Source organism: Mustela putorius, unplaced genomic scaffold (assembly GCF_011764305.1).
Source record: "Mustela putorius furo isolate JIRA1106 unplaced genomic scaffold, ASM1176430v1.1 tig00003854_pilon_pilon_pilon, whole genome shotgun sequence".
Lineage (NCBI taxonomy): Eukaryota > Metazoa > Chordata > Mammalia > Carnivora > Mustelidae > Mustela > Mustela putorius.
The window spans coordinates 1,907,758-1,934,236 of record NW_025422006.1 but is presented as its reverse complement, the minus strand read 5'-3'; the positions used below and the strand labels follow the sequence as shown (position 1 = coordinate 1,934,236).

Here is a 26,479-nt window from a genome sequence, read left to right as displayed (position 1 = left end):
CACATACAGTTTTGCCTTCAAGTAGCTTATAATCTAATAAGAGCAATAAGCCATGCACATAAGTCACTAGTGGGAAATAGAAAATTGCATTATCTTGCTAGGTTGAGATCTCTTCCCACTCCTTATGGTGCTGTGAACCTCAGTCCTGACAAAATGAATACCCGTTCCCAAACTGCATGATTCTATCGAGAATCATGGACCTAAAAGACTATGTGTAGGTGATATACTTAGATATATCAACAAGCAGTCTCATGTTTCATGCATTATTATCTACTTCTGTTTTTAAAGGAACAAAATCAATTTGAGTTTTTTTTTTTTTTTTTTTTTTTTTTTTTAAAGATTTTATTTATTTATTTGTAAGAGACAGAGGGAGAGAGAGCAAGCGAGCACAGGCAGACAAAGAGGCAGGCAGAGGCAGAGGGAGAAGCAGGCTCCCTGCCGAGCAAGGAGCCCGATGTGGGACTCGATCCCAGGACTCTGGGATCATGACCTGAGCCGAAGGCAGCTGCTTAACCAACTGAGCCACCCAGGCGTCCCTCAATTTGAGTTTTTAAAAACTTAAAGCCAAATATATGTAATAGAAGGCTTTTTTAAATTGAGTTTCTGTTCTATTTCAGCTATAGGTCTGATGGTACCAAAAAAGATCCCCTTAAGATCAACTCTATGGTAAGTACTTTCTATAAAATATTGGCATCGTGTGGGGCGCCTGGCTGGCTCAGTTGGTCGCGCATCCAGCTCTTGATCTCAGCTCGGGTCTTAATCTCTGGGTCTCTGAGTTCAAGCCCAGCACTGGGCTCTAAGCTTGGCATGGACCTACTTTAAAAAAGTGTGTGTGTATTTCTATAGTATGAGAAACTTTGATTTTACTTCTGCCTTTTTTTTTTTTAACTCTTCTTGGCCTGATTTTACAAAACTATTTTTATTTTAGCAGACTCTTCTACAGTTCTTGCTTTGCTGTCCAGTTTTCAGTATGTACTTGCTTTTAGTTTTGCTTATATGTCTAGCAAACCCCTGTTATGTTTGTGAACATAGTGACTATTCAAATCAGGCCTTTGGTTTTCCAGAGCATACTTCCAGAGCTAGTGACTCACTAGCATCCACTTCTCATGGCCTTCTTTCTTTTAACATGATGTGAACTGCTCAGTGGATATTTTTCTGCGAGGTGCTTGGACATTATTTGAGCATATTTTTAAAACGTTTCCTGTAGATACCTGTCAGGAGAATTGAAGTCAATGTTGTCAGTATTTTTATTACATATTTTTAAGAGTTCCTGTAGAAAACAGTGAAGTGTAATCCCTGTCTTTACGTAAGAACATTTTCTTATTGTAGCCCTTCTGTGCGTCATCTTTGTGAAGTTGGTGGCTGTGAGGTTTACTCATTGCCCTTCTTCCTTTGCTCCACAGAGGAAGGCATTTTCTGATCTTGGGTTTCTTAAAGAACGAAAACCACCATGGCTGTCTTGGTAGTGGTTCTCAGCACCACCAAGGACCCTACTTGCTGTCTCTCTCCACCTCCATATTTTAAAATAAGTTTTTGAATAAATTATTTCTATAACTGCCCATCAGTGCTTCTGAATGGCACATAACAACCAGTGTTGTTAGCCTCACTAAGGTGGTATTTTAATCACAAACTAAGAATGTAAGCATTTCAGTTAACTGTTTAACTTTTATTGTGGGAGAGCAAGACTTCTATGAAGCTTTTGAAATTTAGCAACAATTTATTTTCCCTCTACTATTTTCTTGACCTTGTAGATTGTGAATTACTAACCTTTAAAACAAAAACAAAAAACTTGGCCCTGGAGAGTTTATTTGAACCTTCTTATTTTATAAAGGTTGACGTATATACCCAGAGAAAACCAAATAACTTAGCCAAGGTTCTACAGCAGAGTGGGGCCAGGCTGGAATGAAAACGTAGAAACTTCCATTGGTGTGTTCTTTGCTCGGTACAAGACTGCATCTGTTTTGGGTGCTTCTTTGTCAAGTTTCAGCTGGGTCACGCGGGGTGGGGGGGATCTTCCTCTGTAAGGAATTTCTTTGTATTTGAGAGGCAGTTAAATTAATGGAGAAGTTAAAGAGAGCAGTGGGTATTTCTTGGGATTTGGAGTGAAGATTGAGATGTAGAATCTGTAGACGCAGATTTGGGAGTCCTTGTGCAGGGGCTGCCCTCTTTACAGGAAGGCAAAAGGAAAGGGCTCTTTTGTACTTTGATGAGAAATGCCCTCCCGGGGCCTCATATTCCATCTGAGGAAACCAGTAAGTCTAGCAGGGCAGAGGAGGCCTTCCTGACCAAACTCAAGAGCCCCAGAATGGGGCCCCTTGGGGTGACTCCTGTCCCCACCCCTTCTGTAACATTAGTGGCAGGTGACGGCTGGGACGACCCAGAAGGCAGATGTCCACACGGGCACTGTGCGAGAGGGAGCGGGACCCGGGGCCCAGAGGAAAAGGGGCTGCTGAGTGATTGCAGACAGGAGGCTGGGTTGAGCCATCCAGGACGATGATGAGCTGGTTGGGGTGGTGCTGGTGACCTCCAGGCTCCTGCTGTCTGGACACGGGCTGGCTCTTCCACCAGCTGGCCCAGACTCCCCCAGCAAGCAGTTTAATCCTTCAGAACCTCTGATTGCTCACTAAAGTGGACAACACTGACCTCACCACCACAGACTTGCTTTGCATAAAACACACACACACACACACACACACACACACACACACCCTACCCCCCCCCGCCCCCCCTTCCAGGTAGAGAGCTGTGATAGTGGGTTCCACTGGAGAGGGCTATGTAGCTTCTCATGGTTTCTCCAGCCTTTAGAAGTCACTGGTAAGGCTCTTGTTGGCTGTTTCGGGATTTGAATATTTGAAGCTAGGAGAGGATTACAAACTTCATTGCCCTGATTTTTCTTCCCGTTCTCTCCAAGAGCTGGGGTGCAGAAGGCTATCATCTCTGGGTGGTCAGCGGCTTTGGTGCTCACAACACTGGAATTGAGTCTGATTCCAAGAGTGTAGTTAAACAGCCTGGCCTTCTGCTGTTTCAGTTTATCAAGAGTGTACTCACTGTAAACCCCTGTATGGTAAGTTTTTTAAAGTACAACTGTTTACTTTTAGTGGCCTTCATAGTAGACTATCCGATTCGTCTAAAATTGGTGGATTATTTTCTTTCTTGTTCATTTTTGTGATTTTTGTATTTCTTTTTAATAATTTATAGAAAAATTTTACTTCTCAGCAGCTTTTAGTTTTTGTTTTTTAAATAGGATCACAAGCACTTTGAGGGAAAGCAGTGTTTACAGATTTACTTGACTAACCTAGTCTCTATTTAAAAAGAATTTCCCAAAGTGTGCTCCACAAGGCACTGCTTAGAAGAATCGGTAGCATATACACAGGATAAGGGAAATTTCTGTTGTCATATAAGCAAAATAAAGAAGCTAAGGCTGCAGAAATTTCCTTATTGTAGGACTCCAGGGTCTTTAATATGCCTAATGTGAATCATAAAAACCCAGGAGTTGGTATATGAAAAACAGTGTGCCAAGCTTATTTAACTATGAATTTTTAGGGAGTGATTTAAAGAAAGTATGCCTGGAAACCTTATTTGGGAAACACTGCCCCAAATTATAATTTAAACTCCTCATGTTTTATCATTCTGGAACAATATACTAATATTATATATTGTTAATATGTAACAGTATGTGTTACACGTCAGAAGCATATATCTTAATATCTGCCACCAATCGTTTTTTAAATATTTGGTACAACCAGTTTCTAATTAAAATTGATAATTACAATCCATTGAGAAAGAATATGACAGTAGCCTGGATCTGAGACTTCATGACTCTAGATGAAGAATAAGGATCCGCAGAAAAACAAGAGTACAGTCATTCTTTCTCCCCTCCCCATCCCAAATTATAATGTAAAGGCAGATTTTATGAGTTTTCTGTCAAGACAACATTTGGGCTGCCATGGAAAAATGAGGGGCTTTGGTGCCCTTCTGTCTGATGGAATGAATGGTCAGTGAATAAAGTGCCCACAGTTAGTGCTGACCTTCTCTCTGAAAACCAAGGCATCATCACTAAGAGGAGAAATTGTCTTATTTGTCTGAATATTCTCAGAGCCCATTGCAGTCCTTGGCACCAACCAAGCATTTACCCAAGTGAATATTGAGTTGCTTTGATCCAGGACCACTGACTGGGGCTACTCTGCCTCCTCCCCATGGTTTAAAAGAACCTTGGTGTCCTGTATCCCCATTCGTAATCCTCCGCTTCTTCTTGCCATGGGCACAGGGTGAACACACACACGCACAGTTTGCCCAGATAATGTTTTCTTATCATTATCACACCATAATGTGAGGTATTTTATGTGAAACTCATTTGTAACCTGTAGATAATGAGTAGTTCTGTTCAGTTTTCAGATGGAAAATCTCTCATAGCATTGCCATTTTGGAGTGATAAGGAAGATACTGCTGTCGTCATTGTAGACTGGGTCACATTTTGGCATCTGTGATAAAACAGACTTCAACAAAAGTTTTGTTTGCCCTGGGAAGTAATCATTAAACTGTTGCCTGTTCCCTGTAAATGTAACAGTGCCCGTGATCATTATGTAGTCTTGTCTGCGAGTAAAATCGACGTTGAGATACATGGTGCATTTCCTATGATAAACCTAAGTCAAGGTATTACTTTTGTTTTCCATTATCTGATTTCAGGCTTTTTTATTTGCTTTCCTCCTTTCTTCCTTTCTTCCTCCTGTAGAGTAACCAGGAGCAAGTGCTGCTTCAGGGGGAGGACCGATTGTACTTGAACTGCGGCGAGGCCTCGCAAATGCAGAGTGCCAGGGGTTCCTCAGCACGCTCTGAGCGCAAGGCCGGTGGGGGCAGGAGCCCCTTTGCAGACAGCGGTTTGGAGTCTCCGGGTTTAAGCTCTTTGCTTGGACATCGGCATTGGCATGTGGTACAGGTAAGTCTCAGCTGCTCACTGTTGACTTAGTCCTTGGGGGACTAGCACCTGGAGCGGAGTTACAGATTTCTTCTGTTGCTTTAGAAAACTGAGAAACTTTTTAACCTTTTTGACTGTCACCTCTCTCTTCTGCTTTTCTGTCTTCTTGTGTTCCTTTCTTGCCTCTGACGTAGCACAGATCCCCACCTGTTTTAAGCCTACTAGTCCAAAAACTCCCAAGTTTATGCTTTTCCTTCTGAACAAGCACAACTTTGTACTTCTTCCGTTGCCCCCCCCCCGCCCCGTTTTGGTACAAATTTAGCTCTGTGGATTGGCACAGGCGAAAGTGTAGTGATTTCATGGAAAGTGACAGTGTCAGCTAAGACCCTGAACAGCTGACCTTGTAGTCCTAGTGGGTACATGTTGAGGTTAGCTGCCTGACTTTAAAGCCAAATTGCAGACTTGCGGTCACACTCTAGAACCTTATTATTAATAATTTTATTATTACAAAAATCTTGTTCCAAGTCACTTACTCATTCTGATATAACTTGTAAATTAGCAGTTTCTTTTAATAATTCTGATAAATTGGCATTTAATGTGGACATCAATTCTGAATTTTGATACCAAATAAAATTAATTTGGGTAAATCAGTAAATTGAAGTTTCTTGAGAGAAACTTTCATACACAATTGTAGGAGTTCTGAGTGTGTCTTCCTTCCCCCGCTGATACCCAAGTGCCTTAGGTATGTCTGAGCCTGCTCTTGCATTGGTTTTCACTGGGTTCTGTCTCCACAATTCTTGACCCTCCCTTCTCCGTTCTGTGCTGATACTTTATTCGCTCACTCAGCTCCCATGTTAGTGTTAGTTGACTTTGAGTGGAGATGATGAGAGACACGAATGGTCAGAATGTGAAACGTTGAAAGAGGAGTGTCTCTCGCACTGACGTGGTGTACACCCAAAGAAAATGTATCTGACATTAATAAATTCATAAAATCAAACTGTGCATACCATTTGATAAGTAGTAACGGTTATGAAATAAAACCGCGTCGGCTGCCTCCTTGACTAAACTTTTCCACTGCTCCCTTCTCTCCTATAGCCATTCCTCTGCTATTTTCATTTCCCCATACTTTGAACTATTCATTCTACACTGACCTAGCATCAATGCCAGTTCTGCCTAGCCAGGTCTGTGTTGCCAGAGCCAAGTAGAGCAGAGGATCAAAGAAGGTAGGTCTGGAACTCAAAAATCCATCAGGCAATAACAAAAATCTAATTTCCTTCCAGCTCAAAAATTCTGTGATTCTGTGATTCTTAGCCATCACTGAAGTATCCTATACTAGTAGCGTATCACACTGAGTTTACCACCTTAGACAAAGTAGGTACGAGCAAGATTCTTTCATGATTTTGTTCTTTAGATATTGGAATTATTCAGAAGGATGAACTTGTTTGACTCGAGCTTAACCTAATTTTTTCCTTTCCCTAAAACTAATAAAAATAATGTCAGAGCTGTATAACAGTTAAGTTATAATAGACTCATAGAATTTTTGGAGCTGGAAGGACCATAGAGATCATGTAGTCCAACTGGATTTGTTACATTGAGGAAACTGAGGCTCAGAGAAGTTAGGTGACTTGCCCAAGGGCACGTGGGAGAGCAGTGTCCTGCTTAAGGAATGTCAGACTTATCCTTACTATAAGTAAAGTAACAGTCTAACGAGTTGTAAAACTTCTAGGTATTAAGTGTTGAATCATGTAATGTACTGTTGACCTTGAGCTAAGACCTAGAATGTGCCCATTGAAATAGACAGTGTTTCATTACAGTTTGCCCTGTACTTTGTTTGCTGGCACACCAACCAGATGCATCAGTGCGGCATCGTGGGAGTGTTTTGGTTTGGTGGTTTACAGTGTCTCTGCAATGCTAATGCTTTACCTTCTGGGTCTTAACCAGTAGTAATGATTCCCTGAAGAAACACGGGTGCCTGTTTAATTTTTCCTTCAACATACACTCTGGTCTGGGATAAATGCCCACATCCTCCGTCAGAGTGACTTTGTTTACGCGACTTCTATTTTGTTCTTACACAGCTTAGAGTTCATCAAATAAGCTCCAACTAATTCTGCTTCTCTTGTCTGTTCCTCATCTAGACAACGGGATTTTTCGTTCGTTTAGACCTTCTACCTTACACTTGTTAGTTTCCTGATCAGAAGATTCTATGTTAAATATGTTTCTTTCTTTTAACTTAATACATACACTTACTTGTCAGCAGCAGGGTTGGTAGCTGCTGGTAGAAGTGGTGCTGTGTGTGTGTGTGTGTGTTTAAATTTAGTTTTCCTAGCTACAGATTTTAAAAACTTCAAAAGTAGTTTGACAAACAGAACACAAATAATGTGGAATTATAACAACACCCTCATGGTTTTAGGGTGCACTCCTGCTTGCACTGCCATTTAACACTCAGAACTTCGTATGATACAAACATTTCTTACAAACATTACAAGCATAAATCATTATCATCCACTGTTCTGAAATGTTGGTTTTGTAATTTAACTGGCTAACCATTTGGAAAAAAATAGGCTTACAAAATATGCTAAGGCTGTCAACAGAGGATTGTAAAGACTCTTTCGTTTATAAATGATTGGCAGACCTTCTGAGGACCGTCTCAGATGCATCAGATGCGGGGTTTGGCACGGGGCAGGTCTGCCAGCAGACCTGCTGGCTCTCACAGTCTCACAGCAATGGACAGAAGCGGTCTAGGTAGGAGACAGGGTTTTAGCAAAATGACTTGAAGGGGGGAAGAAGGTAGATTGAGGTATTTTAAGAGGCTGAGGAATCCTAAGATGTTGAGAATGGAGATTATGTACCTTAGCACTCAGGCTCCCAGTGGCGTGGCGTGGTGTGACTTTTGCGCCCTGAGTCTGCAGTCCTGGCCTGACTTCATGATTCATTAGCTGCTGCTTCGTGCCTTACTTCTGCCATGTCCTGTTCTCAGTGTAAGGGGCAGAGCTCAAAGCTCAGGGGACACGTAGATCCATAAATGTGGTCTACTAGGGAAAATGAATGTTTCATTTTCACTTTTCATTTCATAGCATCTTCAGACACAACTGTATCAGAAGTAAAGCTTCATTTTAAACTTAAACTCAAGCTTTGAAAATAAATCATTTGTAGTTTGTGGCACTTCCTACATTTGGGGGGTTAAAAGAATAAAAACCTTTTTTTCTTACAGATACTCATTAGAGTGTAGACCGTTTGATAAAACTCTACCTTGGTGCCATGCTGAGGAACCCTTCAAGCTGGAATCCGCGTTGGCATTGGGATCCCAGCTCACACTTTACCCACCCCCATGTTTCTTAAATACTTGGGAAACACCAGGGTCAGGGGAAGTGGGAGTCCTTTTTCGCGTTCTGGATGGCTGGCTCAGTTCTATTCCAGGGACATCCCTCTTCAAGTGACTACTTTGATTTTCTTCATCCAAACAGAGAATTCACTTAACAGACTCACACAAAACTACTTTGAGCTCTTCTGTCCCCGCCTGATCATTCCCTCAGATTACCAGGCTTCTGAACCGAAGCCACCCTTCCCGGGACTTTAGTAACTGGCCTGTGTGGTGCAGTGAATCTGTTAAGATAGGAGTTAAGCCTTTTTCAAGCATATATCATGGCACCGTTACCCTTAATTCTGCAGGGTGAGGTTCTACAAACTGGCACTAGGATTGAGAACTTGTAATAACAGAACCAAAAGCTGTTACTTTATTTGGATTTTAGGCTGACTTACTAGATAATAAGTGAAGTCTAGCAGATAGCTTTATGAGTAAATTTTATCAAGGTTAATACAGATATTTTTAGCATATTACTTTTAATTCGATTTTAGTTTTGTCTTCACATTACACAGAGAATCTTATTGGATTTGATTGCATTGTACTGGATTTTTAATTTGGCTTTCCTTTTTAAAAAATATGTAATACGTGGAGTACAATGAAAATGAATTCAAATAAATTGAGGTTCTCTTATTCCAGGAATAGAAGAGTTTTTCCCTTGTTCTGTCTGTTCTGATAATTTTCATGCCATACTCACCATGTGCTCATAAAAACTGCTTAATCAGTAGGCTAGAGGAGAAGTCAGTCTCAGTAAAGCTAGAATTTTCTTTATCTATGTTAATGTCTTATGGAAGAATCTTTTAAATTTAAAATTCTTGCTAGAGTGATACAAAGATACCATGTACAGAGATGTAAGACAGATGACACAGGAGGAAGGTGTATTTCCTACTTCCATTGCAGATTAAGTGTTACTATCTGTAATTCAAAGTTGTTATAGATGAATAGGTTAAATACCTCAGTAAAAAGAGTAGCTTAGACAGATGCTTACCTGTGTATGGATGTTTAGAGAGAGAATAAAGACTAACCAGTAGTTATCTCTGGAGCAATGGATAGAACAGAATTTCATTTTTTTAAAGGTTTTTTTATTTATTTGACAGACAAAAATCACAAGTAGGCTGAGAGAGACAGAGAAGGAAGCAGGTTCCTTGCTGAGCAGAGAGCCCGATGCAGGGCTCCATCCCAGGACTCTGAGATCATGACCTGAGCCGAAGGCAGAGACTTTAACCCATTGAGCCACCCAGGCGCCCCAATTTTGTACATTTTTATATTGCTTAAATTTTATAAGCAGTGTTTTGCTATTTTGATCAGAAGACATAAAAGTAATAAAAATACCTCCCATTAAAAAGCAAAAACAAAACTTGCTGAGGCCCTCAAACTCTTCATTTCTACAGTTCCTGCTTGCCCTCGTGGCTGGTTCTCTCAGTCTGTTTGTATGGCATATTCAGTATTTAATATAAACAAAAACAGTGTAGAGAAAAAGCAGTGTAGGAAAGCCTGATCTAGCCACCCATAATGAAATGGTGAAGACAGGAGATGTGAAATATGGACTGGTATTTCAAAGTAAATTCCAAATACTCTGCTAGTAATACCCACTATTCGGGAACACTTTAAACGTTGTACAGGAAAGTGAATATCATATTGTGATGTTAATGCTTTAAGTGCTTTAAGTTTAAATATGTTGCAGGAGTCTTACCAAATTGATGTATTATTTTCTGTAGATTTCCAACACCTATCTAGAGAGCAATTGGCCTATACGGGTGAGTTACTTGTTATTTTGTTGGGGTTAATTTTTATTGGATAGTATTTGCTGCAGGAGGCATTCTGGGAATTGAGCCTTTTTTCAGTGGGCGCGTTGATAATAAAATTTTAATACTTGATCCCTTGTACATTGTTAACGTATTAACATCAGTAATTTGATGAAATGTAACTTGTGTATAAATATTCAGATTTTTTAATTTAGCACTTTCATTTAATTCACTTAGCAAACATTTATTAAAGTCTATTTGCGTGACACAATAATGCTAAGTTCTTTATATTTAAGTATATACATTTGCAAGGAAGAGTTCTTAATTTTTTCTTTGAATTAGTTTTCAGCTATTGATAAACTTGGACAGAATATTGCTGTGGTTGGCAAGTTTGGTTTTGCACATTACTCTTTACTCACCAAAAAATGGAAACTTTTTGGAAACATTACCCAGGTTAGTCTTTTTGAAATTAAAAACTGATTTCTCAGAATATAAGTGCACTACCGTATAAAATAACTCTAAGCCACTAATCATTAAAAAATAATACCAAATATTAAAAAATGGTGTTGGGTTACATCTAAGGTCAGTTCTAATGAAGTACTTGATAAAGCATTTTGTATTGAGAAGATTGGTTTGTTTTTAATTGGAGGATTTACTCTTCCATATTGAGTTCATCAGATGTGGTCAGAATCAACTTCCACTGAATTTGAGATCATTTCCCGCTTGTTTGTATATGATGTGAAGTTGTGGGTAGCACAGAAACATGTGCAGTTGGAAAAGACAAGGATTAATGTGTAGTGGCAGCCTGCGGGGCACTTCAGGGGCCTCACTGACCTTCACCACCCAGAGAGGGCACAGTTGTTACCCTTTTATAAGAAAGAAACCAGGATTCAGAGTCAAGCAGCTGGTAAATTGTAAAGCAGGATTTTAAACCAAAGTCTGTTGAATAAGGGAATAATGGTGCTACATGGCACCCAATTATTGATAGAAATGTTAATTTTTTCAAAATAGAATATAAATTATTATTCATAAAGGCCTAGAGTGATACTTAATTTGGGGGGGATAAAGAATAGAGCAGAAATAATTTAAGCTCTCATTGTTTGCTTAGGAATACTTTATAAGTGTGTTACTTATTGTAATTTCTGGCAGCATATAAATAAAGGTAAATATGTTTTTTAAATTATCTTTTAAGGAGCAAAATATGATTGTGACAGGTGGCTTAGCCTGGTGGAATGATTTTATTGTCCTGGCATGTTATAACATAAGTGACCGTCAAGAAGAGGTAAGGCTTGTTTTCTCTCAGGGATAACAGATTTTTATATTTTAAAGATGTTAAGCACTATCTGCTTTAATAGAAATATAATTTTGGGGAAATGAATATAGCATTTTATTTTTTCATTAAGAATTTGGCATTTGGCTTTTTTACCTAAATCAGACCCTCATATCAGATTACTGCTTTTAAGAAAGTTTTTTTTTTAAGGGATAATCAGAACTTCTGAGACAACTTTTTCTAAGGATTTTTAGCTGTTAGACATTGTCTGTGAAGTTTGTAAATAACGCAGGTTGTTCAAAGCAAAGATGTTCCTAAGGATGGCTGCCCTTAGAGATTTATTAATTTGTTGGTTTGTATGTTTATGTTTTCAGAAAGTGCTGGTCTACTTTTATCAGGTCTGGATATGCAGGTCTTGAGAAGGAGTACCTCATAATAGTACATTCCCAATTTTAGTTGGTTCATCTTTTGGTTTTTTGTAGAATGAGGCTATCCTGTGAAATTATAAAATTTATCCATTTATTGCGAAAGCTCAGATTGGTCTTTAAACTTCTTACTTGAAGTCAGTAGATAAAAAAACAGCATGTCTAGAGTATTTAGCTGCCTGAGGTGTAGGTGTCTTGTTTTTACAGTTTTTCATTCTTTGTTCTTCAGCTCAGAGTCTACCTGCGCACATCAAACCTGGACAATGCCTTCGCCCACGTCACCCGAGCACAAGCGGAAACACTGCTGCTTAGTGTCTTCCGGGACGTGGTGGTAGTGTTCAGAGCAGACTGTTCCATCTGCCTGTACAGCATTGAAAGAAAGTCTGATGGGTAAGTGCATGGCGTGCGACTGTCACTTTTTGCTTCTGTATACTGTGCTTCCTCGTCATTTTTATTTTCTCAAAAGTTACCCTGTGTTTAGTTTCCTTTGTTTTAGAAGTGAAAAAAGTAAATTTTGTATTTAGTGATGTTCACGCAGTTATTTTTAGCTACCTGAATAAATAGTTTGCACCAACCTCTTCAGCTGCTCTTACTGCACTTGTTCGGGGGGAAAATCTGGTTTGGGATGGGGTAACTTAGGTACTAATTTTTTTCACAGCCTTGAAAACAAGTGGTTACTAACTATCCTAATGTTCTGGACATGTGGGGAAATTTGAAGGAGTTCACTGGCCTAAGGCCTTGGGAAGTGTGTCCTTAGCAGACTCTGTCGATTCGCACTGAGCCAGGCAGCTGCGGTCTGCCGCGGGAGGGGCTGGCGGCCCCTGGTGCTGCTGCGCACCGCCTGCATTCTTCTGGGTGGCCGGTCGGCTGGTAGCCTTTAGACCATGCCTCTTGAGTTTTATTTTGCTCTTGTGATCTGTGTGTGTGTGTGTGTGTGTGTGTGTGTGTGTAAATAGCCCTAAAATGTGTATTTGCTGAAATAGCTTAGTGATTAAGGAATACTGTAGAGATAGATATAAGAGATTTTACTAGCCTCTCATGGAAGCCATGTCCTTTCTCAACCAACTTAACTATTCCTCTTTTTTCCTTCCTAGTTTCCCTAGGTTTTTTTCTTCCCTTCTACATTGTATTCCCTTTCTTTCTCCCTTATTTCCATTTGTATTCTCTGGATATCTCAACCTCACCAGTCTGCTGCCGGAAGGATGCTTGAAGGGGAGGGAATAATGGGTGGAAGGCATCTGGATCCTCCAAACGCATGAAATTTGTACTGTTAGTAGTGGAAAAGAAAGAAAAACAAAAAAACTTGCTGGCATTGATGTTGAGGTGTGTGGGTATCTTTCTCTCTCTTTTTTTGCAGTCCGAGTACTACTGCCGGCATTCAAGTTCTTCAAGAAGTGTCCATGTCACGCTACATTCCTCACCCTTTCCTGGTAGTTTCAGTCACTCTCACTTCCGTGAGCACAGAGAATGGAATCACCCTGAAGATGCCGCAGCAGGTACCGTACCGTCGTTGGGGCTCTGGAGAGCTTCTCTCAGTTTTTAGCATTTTAAGTTGCTTACAGAAGCTATCTGTTCAGCAAGTATCAAGTTTCTAAAATGTGCTTTGCATGAAGATGCTGGGCTACCGTGGCAAACTAAACAAACTTGGTTTCTGCTCAGACAATAAAGAAACAATTACATGCATAAATAGTTAAAATTGGGATGTGTGTGCCAGAAACCCGTATAGGTCACTCAGAGTGTAGAATGAACACCTGGAATAGTCCAACAGTCAGAAATTTCTGTACCACTTAAGTGACAGCCTGAAGACAGGTGGTCACCTGTGTAAAGAGCAGGAATCTCAGATCAGTGGGAACAGTAGTGCAGAGGCCTATCAGTAAGAAAAATGGAAGAACTTCAGGGTGGTTGGACTTTATCTTAAAGTCTAAAGTGTTTTAAGCTGAGTATTACTAGATCTCAGCTTTGTAATGTCTAGTCTAACTATAAGGGGGAAATGAACCAGAGTAGGACAAAATTGGATTTAGGGAAGGTAACTGGGAGGCCACTGAATAAAGGGTGTTAGTGACCCTAAACTTGGCAGTGAAAGAGAAGGAAAAAAGTGGAATACTGAATATAAAATACAGAGAACTCCATGATTAGTCAACTAAACTATAAGGAAAGAAAATAATGCTGTAGTTTCTGATTAAACCCACGAAGTTGGGGGGCGGGGGGAAAAACCCACAAAGTTGTGTAACTTCCTATTCCAAGTCTCCTTCTGTTACACAGACGGTTCCCAAGTTTTGTGTCAGTGTGGAACCTGTTTTCAAAGGATTCACTATGTGGATTTATAACTATGTAGATGTATCTATCATTTCTATCTTCCCAGTCTGTCTTTTACTTCCTATTAAGGCACTTCCATTCATCTTCAGAATCTAGAGCCCATTTCCTCTGCAAAGTATGTTTCATGGTAGCCAGAGAGTCACAGATGATAAGGGAAAGTTCTGTTTCACAAAAGAATTGTAGCTAGAAGATGTGGAAGGAAGGTAAGATTACAGAATCACCATTTTGCTGCCCCTAAGGAAATAACTGAATCAGAAAGTGATCATGATCGATGAAGCCATCGCATGAAAGGTTGGTGGGGAACTTCACAGTGAGGGGATCAGGTGGCCAGATCTAAGCCTTATTAATCAATACTAGCATTACTACAAGTAGGAGAACCAGGTGTGGCCTGCTTTCTGGGGAGATGCATCCTAAAGTTCACATGAGGAATTACTGCCCAAAACACTGAACCTGAATTAAATCAAGCTTCTAGAGTCAAGTTTCATTCATAGGAAATACAGGGGTAGAGGTTTTGTTTAACACCACAAGGAAGCACAATGTAGAACCTTCTGTAGGACAGCTACAAGTCAGTAATGTGGCGGGGTTGGGGATGGTAAGGGGAGACTCTTCTAAAGAATTCTTTAGAGCCATACCGACCAAATGCAGTGCTCAAGCCCCATTTGTATCCTGATTCAAACTGGCTATAAAAAGACACTATTAAAACACTTAGAGATACTCAGTATGCACTGAGAGGTGACATTAAGGAATAATTGTAGATTTTATTAGATTTGGTATTGGTATTGTGATTATACCAGCAAATATCCACGTACTTCATCGCCTTTTAAAATACTTTGGTGTAAAAAAAAAAAAAAAAAAAAATTAAAAAAAAATAATAATAAAATAAAATAAAATACTTTGGTGTAGGGGTACCCGGCTTGCTCAGTTGGTGGGGCAGGTGACTCTTGATCTCAGGGTTGGGAGTTCAATCCCCACCTTGGGTGTAGAGGTTATTTAAAAAATAAAATATTTAAAAATATAATAAAATACTTGAGCAAAATAAGTGAGCAAAGGGTAGATGGGGCAAATGTGGCAAAATCTTGAATAATTGTGAATTTGTGTGATCAGAATATGGGGGTTCGTTGTATTATTCTCTGTACTTTGACGTTTTCTCTCTCACGTTTGAAGTTTTCATATTAGGAGAAATAAAGGGACTCCCTATATCCCAGATACAGTGGGCAAGCAGTGGCACCAGTAGTACTGGGGAGCTCATTTTAAGCAAGGCTTTCCAGCAGACCATGAAGAATGTGTCTCAGCGTCACTCGTCATCCAGGAAATGCAAATCAAAACTGCAGTGAGATGTCACCTCACACCTGGCAGAATGGCTAAAATAAAAAAACACAAGAAACAAGCATTGGCAAAAATGGGGAGAAAAAGGAACTGTCATGCCGAGGTGGTGGGAATGCGAGCTGGTGCAACTGTGGGGGAAAACAGCATGGAGGTGCCTCAGAGTTAAAAATAGAGCTGCCCTGTGATCCAGTAATCACACTACTGGGTATTTATGCCCCAAAATACACAAACACTAATTCAGAGGAATACATGCACCCCTATATTTATTGCAACATTATTTACAATTGCCGAATTATGGAAGCAGCCCAGGTGTCTGTTGGTAGACGAATGGTTAAAGATACGGTCTATACACTATGGAGTATTACTCAGCCATAAAAGGGGCGCCCAGATGTCTCAGTCAATTAAGCGTCTGCCTTCCGCTCAGGTCATGATCCTGAGGTCCTGGGATCCAGTTCCATGTCAGACTTTCTGCTCAGCGGGAGTCGGCCTTGTCCTCTGTCTGCCCCTCCCCGCTCTCATGCTCACAAGCACTCTCTCTCTCAAATATAAAATCTTTAAAAATACATAAAAAGAATGAAATCTTGTCATTTGCAATGACACAGAAGAATGTAGAGAGTATAATGCTAAGTGAAATAAGAGAAAGACAAATACCATATGATTTTACTCATATGTGGAATTAAAGAAACAGAACAAATGAGCAAAGGAAAAAGACAAAACAAGAAACGGACTCTTAACTGTAGAGAACAAACCGATGGTTACCAGAAGGGAGATAAATAGGCGGGTGGGGGTAGGGATGGAAGATTGCCCTTGTGATGAGCGCTGACTGATGTATGGAAATACTGAATCGCTGTATTACACACCACCTGAAACCAATATGACACTGCATGTTAAGTATACTGGAATTTTAAAAGTTAAAAAAAAAAAAAAAAAAAACGCCTTTCACAAAGAGGAGAGATCTGATGTGGTGAAGAGCAGATAAAGAAGTTAAGTTGACTGTGAAGAGTGACAGTCTGACGCCTTCCTTGCCAGTTTGGATGCCTTTTATTTCTTTTTGTTGTCTGACTGCTGAGCCTAGGACTTCGATAATACTCAATGTAGAAAACCTGAAAAACTCCATTAAAAAATAGCTAGAACTGATATAGGAATTCAGCAAAGGCACAGGATAGAGAAAGCTGTTGAATTTCTATACACCAGTATTGAAGCAGCCCAGAAAGAAGTCGGTCCCATTTACTGTAGCCCCCAACCATAAGATACGTCGGAATACCTAACTAAAGAGCCAAAAGGTGTGTATGCTGAAAACTATAGAACATGTATGAGAGAAACTGAAGAGGACACAAAGAAATGGAAAAACATTCCATGCTCTTGGATTGGAAGAACAAATATTGTTTAAAAGACATCTGTACTACTCAAGGCAACCTACGCATAAAATGAAGTCCCTATCAAAATACCACCAGCATTCTGCACAGAGTTGGAGTGAATGACTCTAAAAATCGTGTGGAACCAGAAAAAAAGCCCGAATAGCCAAAGCAATGTTTAAGATGCAGAGCAAAGCAAGAGACATCATGACTCTGGACTTGAAGCTACATTACAAAGCTGTGCTCATCAAGACAGTATGGTACTGGCACAAAAACACACACACAGCTCACTGGAACAGAATAGAAAGCCCAGAAGTGGATCCTCAGCTCTGGTCAACTAACATTCGACAAAGTGGAAAAGAATATCCAGAGGAAAAAAGTCTCTTCAACAAATGATTCTGGGAAAATTGGACAGCCACATTCAGAAGAATGAAACTAGACCACTTTCTCACACCATACACAAGAATAAACTCAAAATGGATGAAAGACCTACATGTGAAACCATCAAAATCCTAGAGGAGAAAAGCAGGCAGCAACCTCTTTGAGCTTGGGTGCAGCGGCTTCTTGCTGCACTAGTCTCTGGAGGCAAGGGAAATGAAAGCAAGAATGAACTATTGGGCCCTCATTAAGATAAAAAGCTACTGCACAGTGAAGGAGACAGCCAACAAAACTGAAAGGCAACCTACGGAATGGGAGAATATATTTGCAAATGACATATCAGATAAAGGGTTAGTATCCAAAGCTAGGTGTTTTACACAACTAACGAATCATTGAACACTACATCAAAAACTAATGATGTACTATACAGTGACTAACTGAACATTATTAAAAAAAATATCTATAAAGAACTCAATACCCAAAAAATAAATAATCCAGGTAAAAAGTGGATAGAAGGTATAAAGAGACACTTTTCCAAAGAAGACATCCAGGTGGCGAACAGACACGTGAAAAGATGCTCAACATCATTCATCATCAGGGAAATACAAATCAAAACCCCAGTGAGATACCACCTCACACTTGTCAGAATGGCTGACATTAACAACACATGATACAACAGATGTTGGTGAGGATGTGGAGAAAGGGGACCCTTCTTACACGGCTGGTGGGAGTGCACGCTGGTGCAGAGTGCAGCCACTCTGGAAGACAGTTTGGAGGTTCCTCAAAAAGTTAAAAATAGACATAGCAGATGCAGTACTATGACCCAGTAATTGGACTACTAGATTTTTATCCAGAGGATACAAACATACAGATTCAAAGGAGCACCCACATCCCAGTGTGTATAGCAGCGTTATCAACAATAGCCAAAGTACAGAAAGAGCCCAAATCTCCATCAGTTGGTAAATGGGGTGTGCATACACACCCATCCACTCCATCCACGTGCGTGTGTCATGGAGTGTTACTCGGCCATCAGAATGAAACCTTGCCATTGGTACCAGCATGGATGGAACTAGAGGTTGTTACGCTAAGTAAAGTAACTCAGAGAAAGACAAATACGATTTCACTCATACGTGGAATTTAGGAAACAAAACAGATGACACGGGAAGGGTAGGAAAAATAAAAACAGAGGGAGGCAAACCATAGGAGCCTCTTAAATACAGAGAACACACTGAGGGGCTGGGGTAATGGGGTGACGAGCATCAGGGAGCACCGGGTGTGATGTGTCGTTGATGCGCCACTAAGTTCTACTCCTGAAGCCAGTACTACACTGTGTGTTAACTAGCTTGAATTTAAATTTAAGGGGAAAAAAAGTGAGTTGAAATGTAATAGGAATTAGATTGATTCCACCTTACACAGAGGGAAGACCAGGACTGCTACAGCAAAACAAGTCTTGATTTCATATTAAAAATTTTAAAAACCCTAACAGTGAAAGTTGTTTATTAGTAAGATAGCCTCCCCCCTATGAGTCTCTGAAACTCATAAATATAAGAGTCATCTACTAAGGATATTTTTAGAGTAAGAGAAGGTGTGTTTGATCCTTTCAAATGTGGCATTTCGGGGATACAGGTAGTCCCTGCTTTAATGTTAAGTTCCTGGAAAGCTCATTAAACTTGCTGGGAAGTGCTGTTGCACTCCCCTGTTCTTCATGCTGTAATAGTGGTGGAAAGTGTTGAATGCATGAATACAGCTGAAGGAAAGAGAAGTGGGTTTGTTTGTGTAATAAGATCATGTCAAATGTAGTGAAATTCACCATTTTCATACTTCCCAGGGGTCAGTACGGACATGAGTCCTATAGTGGTGACTTGCAGTAGCTTCTCGGAAGATCTTTGCAAAGTGTCGGGGAGTCTCTGTGCCGGTCAGTGTGCTCTCTGGTCTGACTCTTGGTTTGTGTGTTCATTTCTCCTCTGCCCTCTGCCCTCCAGCTCTTAGAATAGTGCGCACCTTATAATTTCCATTTTTCCTTCTCCTACCTTGAAGCTTGTGTTGTGGAGAGGTGATCAGATCTTTAGTTTTCGTGTCATTACATGCAAAATGGGGACCCAAAGATTTCTTTCCAAGTGAAGTTCTTGAGCTTTGTGACAGTTGCTTGGAGATTTGTTATTTTTATTATTTTAATTTCTCTTCCTTGTAAATTAATGTAAGTTATTACACTGTACCTGCCTGGATGTGGCCTACCACCAGAATGAAGACAAAATCCATGAATCTTGTGGACCCTCTTGTCATTTCTTCTCCACAGTCCCAGTAGTGTCTGGCAGGCAGGACTAAGAGTGTTTTGTGTAACTGTTTTTGCAAATAGAATATGTAGGGCAGCTACCGTTCTCCGGACTGAACCCTAAATAATAATGGCAGCTTAAATGCAGCCTGCGCGCAGGCCCTGGCTGGGACGCCCGCCCGTAGCTTCTGAGTTCTCACCCTTTCCTTCCTAAAATTTTTTCCCTCTTGCTTTCTGTGACACTGTGCTCTCCTGGTGCCCTGCTCGCCTCCTCCCCGGCATACTTGGCTTCAGAAAGTTCATCTGACTCCCTCAGTTGACCAGCCGTGCTTAGATTCTGGTGTGTTCGTCCGTACTTCAGTCATTGCTCACGTTTTTATTCGCAAGTCTTAAGATTCCTTCAAATTTAATGACCAGTGAAATGAAACTGCTCAGTTTCCCCTTCCTTAGCTTCTGCTTGGAACTTCTACCCGTGGTAACCTCACCTCCTCTAGCACCCACCAAGGTGCGCCCCCTGAAATCCTGCTAGTTTACTTCTCTTTTCCAGCCTTTCAGGCCTAAGGCGTCAGTCGTTTTTTGTTTTGTTTCTGTAAATCCACATGCTCTTCTTCTTTACAAGTGGAAAAGACTTCATGTCTGAGATGTGCTTTAGAACAAAGCTTTTCAACTTGCAGCCAGGTGAGAGGGCTGAATGGGCAGTCACGTGTTGGGCTCTCTGCTTTAGGGTTGGATTGAAATTTTCCGTAGCGAAAGGAAGGTGTGTTTGATCCTTTTTTCATTCATTCCTGACGTCAACACCTGTAATGTCTGTCTCTCCTGAGTAAGCCATCCTGAATAACCCAGAATTTTTAATAACTCCCTTATTCAAGAATTGTAAGTAGTAGCTTATTTCCTGTCTTTTGTTTGTTTTTTAACCTAGCCTTCCTTGAAAGTCCCATCACCACCCAGCGTTTTTCTCATGATATTCCTAATCTAGTCAGGTTTTTCTCCCTTTCCCTAAAGAGATGCTCCATCTCCGCGTCATTCACAGCGGCGGCGTTCGGCTGGAGAGCCGCCCCTTTCCTTCCTCCCGTGTGTCGTCCTCGCCCTTCAAGGTCCGCCTCACCCTGTAAGCCTTCTCTAGCTAGGTCAGGCCGGTCACTGAAGTGATCTCTCATTACTGCGAACTGCTGAAGCTCTCCTAGTTAGGTCAGGAAAATTGAGCTCTGCCCTGACTCAGGTTCACTTGCGTTCTTCAGTAGTTGCGTTCCTCAGTAGTTGCACTGTGGTAAAGCTTGTTACGCGCGAGCCAGCAAGCAGCTTGTAGTCCACATCACCCCACAGAACAGCTGTACACGGCTGTACACGGTGCCCATTCGGGAGACGGTGGTGGTGGTTTTACTTGTAAACCATACAGAGCTGGGGGAGATGCTGAACACATCTGCATTAGCTGGAGTCCGTCCGGTGCTTCCTACAGGCTCGTGACGCAGAGAGCATCATGCTGAATCTCGCCGGGCAGCTCATCATGATGCAGAGGGACAGGTCGGGCCCTCAGATCCGGGAGAAGGACAGTAACCCCAGCCAGAGGAAACTCGTGAGTAAAATGCAAGTCCTGTAGAGCAACAGGGATGAAGGAATAAAAGAACGTAAGAGGAGAGTATCGTCTTAGGACTTGGAAACTGGGAAAGTATATAATATTAGTCTTTAAGCCTCCAGGTTTAAGACTTTGTGAATAAGAACATCCCGGAACAATAATAAGAAATCCATACCCCGGGTGTTCCTGCTTAGGCATTCTTGTTTGCTAATTCTAATTGGAAAGTAGGGTAAATTGGTGAAGTTTGTGGGGTTTCTTTGGTTTTGTTTTGTTTTGTTTTTAGATTTAAATATGCATACTTTGAAAGGCAGGGTACTGTTCTGGATTCTGTTTCTAGATAGTGTCTCCTAATTTTCCGAAAAGAAGTTGTGCTATCATTTTGAAAGGCTTAAGAAATTAATGCCAAGGAACTTGAGAGTGTTCGAATTTAATAGGAAAAAAAATGGATTCTTGTCTCTGCTTCTCCAGCTGCCATTCTGTCCTCCTGTCGTCCTCGCCCAGTCTGTTGAGAATGTCTGGACTACGTGTCGCGCAAATAAACAGAAGCGTCACCTCCTGGAGGCCCTCTGGCTGAGCTGCGGAGGCGCAGGGATGAAAGTGTGGCTCCCGCTCTTCCCCAGGGATCACCGCAAGCCCCATTCCTTCTTGTCGCAGCGGATCATGCTGCCTTTTCACATCAACATCTACCCCCTGGCTGTTCTGTTTGAAGACGCGTTAGTGCTCGGTGCTGTCAACGACACTTTGCTCTATGATTCCTTGTACACTCGGAGCGGCGCCAGGGAGCAGCTGGAGGTGCTCTTCCCGTACTGTGTTGTGGAGAGAACCTCTCAGATCTACCTCCACCACATTCTGCGGCAGCTGCTGGTCAGGAACCTCGGGGAGCAGGCCTTGCTCTTAGCCCAGTCGTGCGCCGCTCTACCTTACTTCCCTCACGTGCTGGAGCTCATGCTCCACGAAGTGCTGGAAGAAGAAGCTACCTCACGGGAACCCATCCCCGACCCTCTGCTTCCCACTGTGGCCAAGTTCATCACCGAATTCCCCCTCTTCCTGCAGACAGTGGTTCATTGTGCCAGGAAGACTGAATATGCCCTGTGGAATTACCTTTTCGCAGCCGTTGGAAACCCCAAGGACTTGTTTGAGGAATGCTTGATGGCTCAGGATTTGGACACAGCTGCCTCTTACCTTATTATCTTACAGGTAACAGTTCTTTTCTTATAAAGTAAAGAATGAATGAGCCAAAATGAGAGGGGGAAAGAAATGTCCTATGTTGACACTGATGGTGTCCCAAGGATTCTTGCAATCTGCAGTCTGGCTTTCTGTTCTATGCAGTATAACAACATAGACTAACATGCACATATTACACATAATATAATATTATATATAATATAATATATTAGATAATAAATATAATAAAGAAGAATTATTTTGAATATTAGTGAGTTTGAGCTAATGTTAGCTAATTTGAACTATTTGAGCCTCTCACAGTTAACAGATTTGTTTCCTTCTAGCGAGGAATCACCAAGGGGACTCTGGTTAAAGCCTGGCTCCTCCTAGCAGAGCACCTTATGTTAGGCTCCCCATAGCAGGCTGAGGAAGCACAGGCCTGCCACAGTAATTACCCTCAGTGTGCGGTTCTTGTCAAAATAATGGGTTCTCTGAGACTCTTGAAAATTTGTCATTATATATATATTTGACAGAAGGGCTTGTTGTTGTTCTCAGTCGGATACAGATTTGAGAGGTACGCTTAGCCATGCTTTCAAATTACCACAAAGTTGTTTTCATTGATATAAGAAGCTGACCACTAACTTGGTTTAAACTCTGCCTGAAGCACATGTCTCGTCCGCTTACTTGCTTCATGACAACTGATTGAAGCCAGAGGAAATAGTCCAGCAGAGGTGGGATGGCCCTTAAAGTCTGATGCCCTGACTCATCTAAAAAAAAAAACACAGAATGATAAAAATAGCAACAAAATAAATGCAGCTGTGTTTTGTCTTGGACTTGGACTTCTAGTGATCTGCCAAGCAGTGGGATTGGCCACGTTCTCTGCAGCAGAATTCCAGCCTTGTCACATAATTACGGTTAAACTTGCCTGTGAGGTGCCTGTCCCTGAGGGCAGAGGCAGGCTATGTGGTAAGGTTTGCGAAAGAATTCTTAAGGACGCTCTTTGTGTAGCCTTCCTACCGACTGCTGGCCAGAGCTGAGAGTGCTTTTGTCACAGCCTCAAAAACTGTCACAAGAGGGAGACCTGGGCCTCTGGGAGTCCGGCAAATCAGGTAGATTTGTTTCTTGCTTTTTTGCTGGTCTTCAGCAAGTTACTGAACTCCATTTCCTCATCTGTAGAACAGGAATGACACAACCACTTCACAGGGTCACCAGGAGCCAGGAAAGACAGAATATGGGTCAGGTTTATGTGAGGTATTTGACTTTTTTAGAAAGTTTAGGAAATCCTTATTTGTGGTACACCAGCGGAGTGTTTGTCTCGCTTTTCCTTGCACAATACTTTCTGTTGATCCTTTTTGTTCTTACTATCAAACATTCCCCTATAGAGATAGAGCTGCCTTCCTCCTCTGGTATAGAAATCATAGCGCTACAGAGTTGCTCATACTTCCCAAATCATTTGCCATGTAAAAGGAATGCTTGTCTTTGGTTGATTTTGTAGAACATGGAAGTCCCGGCGGTCAGTAGGCAGCATGCCACGCTTCTGTTCAGCACAGCCCTGGAACAAGGCAAGTGGGACCTGTGTCGACACATGATGCGCTTTCTTAAAGCCATTGGCTCTGGGGAATCCGAGACCCCTCCATCCACACCTACTGCTCAGGTTGGTTGCAAAGTTGCACAGCCTCTCTAGGCCAGACACCTACACGACTTCTTTCTCTAATGGTACTGCGCATCGTGTGTGATCTTAGGAACCCAGTTCAAGTGGCGGATTTGAGTTCTTCAGGAATCGAAGCATCAGTTTATCCCAGTCAGCTGAAAATGTTCCTGCTAGTAAATTCAGCTTACAGAAAACGCTGAGTATGCCATCTGGTCCTTCTGGAAAAAGGTAAAAGAATAACGAGCCGTTACTGCTTTGAGGGCATTCTGTGACACACATTGCATTTCAGGCCACTTGTAAACTTGGATCTTAGGAAAACAACCATTTGATCAAATACAGTTCTTTCTCCATTTCCAAAAGACTTGAAGATCACGCAAATTGCTTCCCTCCTTCTGTCTTCCAGAGTCCCCTTTGTTATTCCTTGAATAGTTTCTGTCCCTTGTCCTAGAGTAGGTCTTGTGTACCCATTCTTTTTTTTTTTTTTTAAATATTTTATTTATTTATTTGACAGAGACACAGCAAGAGAGGGAACAGCAGCAGGGAGCGAGGGAGAGGGGGAAGCAGGCTCCCCCCTGAGCAGAGAGCCCGATGTGGGGCTCGATCCCAGGACCGTGAGATCATGACCTGAGCTGAAAGCAGAGGCTTAACCCACTGAGCCCCCCAGATGCCTCTTGTGTACCCATTCTGACGGAAGCTCACTTCAAATCACCCTGCTAATAGAGGACCAGAATAAAAAGGAAAGATAATTCTGCACACAATCCAGAAGCCTTCTTATAGCCGTAGTTTTACCTTTCTTTCTGACTGTAACTCGTGGTAAAAGTCCCCATGCACTTGCCTCTCCTGTGACTCTTGACTAGAGAAGTCATTAAACAGTGGGAGAGCCCAGAGGAGGTGTATCCTGAGGACCGAAAGCTACATCACCCGTAGATGGGCTTTTGCCTCCTGAGAGGTTCCGTGAACTCCTACTGAACATTATAAAGTAGGATTTCCTCTAGTTTGGGAGGTCCTGTGTCCTTCCTGAGCTCGGCTCGCCACTCTCCCTTCATTCTTCTACAACGCCTGACACCTAGTGAGCACTTCCTGAACATTTTCTTCTACGACGATTTACTACTTTCTTATCAGGTCATTAATACCTCCCTTACTCCCGGCATCTACACACACAGTCGGGCCGTATACGAGTAAAACGCAGCCACGGCTCGCTACAAACAGTAGCTTCTCGGCCGCGCCTTCGCCGAGCGCGATCGCTGGCCGGCGCGCAGGAGCGTCCCTACGAGCCAGGCGCTGCCCGAGCGTGTACCCGAGCGCGGCTTCTCATCCTTCTGACTTACAAGGGTCGGCACCATTGTTCACCACCTTGTGTGGGTGAAGAAACAGGCCCAGCGAGTAAGCTTGGTCAGGTTCACACAGGATCGAGTGGGCAGAGCCAGGATCTGCATCCGCACGGCCGGCACTGCCTCTCCCGGAAGGCGCGCCCGGCCCAGTTACCACACCAGTCAGCCCGTATCAGCCCACACGAGTAAGGGATGACAGACTGCGCGTCGTCGCGTAGGAAGTTCTTAGGCCCCGGCCGTGCGTCCGCGCGCCTGCCCCTCCCCCACCCCGTGCGCGGGCTTCGTTCGGCCGCGTCCCTTGTCCGTGTCTTCGGTCTGATCTCCTCACCTCTCTCCACTGGGCTCTCCAGGCACAGCGGTTCTGGCCCCTTCTGTCCCGCAGCCCGTCAGCGCCCTCCTCTCGTTTGGCTTTGTCCGTCTCCTCTCTTTGCTTCTGCCCTATTTCCATTCTAGAAGGGTCTTTTGAGAGCCTGCCGTGCTCCGGGTGGTGGTCAGCCGCCGTGGCATCCACGGAGGAAAGCCCTGGTGTCGGTCTTCGCTCGGGCAGAGCAGGATCGGGGACGGCGCCCCTCGCTGTCCGCGTCCGCCTCGCTGCTGCGGCCAGCCGCGGGACGTCGTCCGGGAGCGCTGGTGCTGCAGCTTTCTTGTCCCGCCTACAGGTGGAGCAAGGACAGCGACTGCGCCGAGAACATGTACATTGACATGATGCTCTGGAGACACGCTCGGCGTCTCTTGGAAGAAGTTCGGCTGAAGGACCTCGGCTGCTTTGCAGCGCAGCTGGGCTTCGAGCTCATCAGTTGGCTGTGCAAGGAGCGCACTCGGGCCGCAAGGGTGGACAACTTCGTGCTGGCCCTGAAGAGACTCCACAAAGACTTCCTGTGGCCGCTTCCCATCATCCCAGCCTCTTCTCTCAGTTCCCCTTTCAAGAATGGAAAATACCGAACAGGTAACGTAGGCTCGTGGCACTCGGTCGCAGGTTGGCCACCAGGTGAAAGTTGGCTGCGGGCACCGCCACGCTCCCCTTCCATGGCGAGCGGTAGAACAGCTCAGTCGTAGCCTCCAGAGAAGCGAAGCTGTGACTTCTCTGACGGACATTATGGAGAAGTGGTAGCAATGCATCTCTGAGAGTCCGGGCCGTCTTCTGATCTAGGAGACGACCAAGTGAAATCTTGGTAAAAGGAAAATTAAAAGATAAAGATTTTTAGTTGCGGTCTTTCGAAGAAGACTGTTGTCATGACCGTATCTCATGAGAGCTCAACCAGAAAGCTTTTCCTGTGGCGTTTCGAAACTACATCTCATCTTAAGAACCAAGGAAAAGACTTATAAGACGAACAGACTAAAGTCTGTCTCGTGCTGATGAGACGTGACGATGTAGGTTGACGGTTAGATGGCGCCGC

At 42.6% G+C, this 26,479-nt stretch overlaps 1 protein-coding gene across 9 annotated transcripts in view; it reads left to right on the top strand.

Moving 5' to 3' along the window:
- RIC1 (RIC1 homolog, RAB6A GEF complex partner 1) overlaps nucleotides 1–26,479 on the top strand; it is a 142,486-nt gene that overhangs the window by 109,817 nt on the left and 6,190 nt on the right. For 6 of the 9 annotated variants that reach the window (XM_045065000.1, XM_045065001.1, XM_045064999.1 and 3 more), the window contains 13 exons: nucleotides 618–666; nucleotides 2,912–3,064; nucleotides 4,733–4,936; nucleotides 9,995–10,033; nucleotides 10,364–10,474; nucleotides 11,214–11,303; nucleotides 11,946–12,106; nucleotides 13,074–13,212; nucleotides 20,820–20,936; nucleotides 21,405–22,133; nucleotides 23,596–23,754; nucleotides 23,843–23,979; nucleotides 25,742–26,028. In XM_045065000.1, coding sequence (XP_044920935.1) covers nucleotides 618–666; nucleotides 2,912–3,064; nucleotides 4,733–4,936; nucleotides 9,995–10,033; nucleotides 10,364–10,474; nucleotides 11,214–11,303; nucleotides 11,946–12,106; nucleotides 13,074–13,212; nucleotides 20,820–20,936; nucleotides 21,405–22,133; nucleotides 23,596–23,754; nucleotides 23,843–23,979; nucleotides 25,742–26,028 — 2,375 coding nt within the window. The remainder of the gene's footprint in view (nucleotides 1–617; nucleotides 667–2,911; nucleotides 3,065–4,732; nucleotides 4,937–9,994; nucleotides 10,034–10,363; nucleotides 10,475–11,213; nucleotides 11,304–11,945; nucleotides 12,107–13,073; nucleotides 13,213–20,819; nucleotides 20,937–21,404; nucleotides 22,134–23,595; nucleotides 23,755–23,842; nucleotides 23,980–25,741; nucleotides 26,029–26,479) is intronic. The other 3 variants (XM_045065004.1, XM_045065007.1, XM_045065002.1) reach the window with 3 other exon arrangements.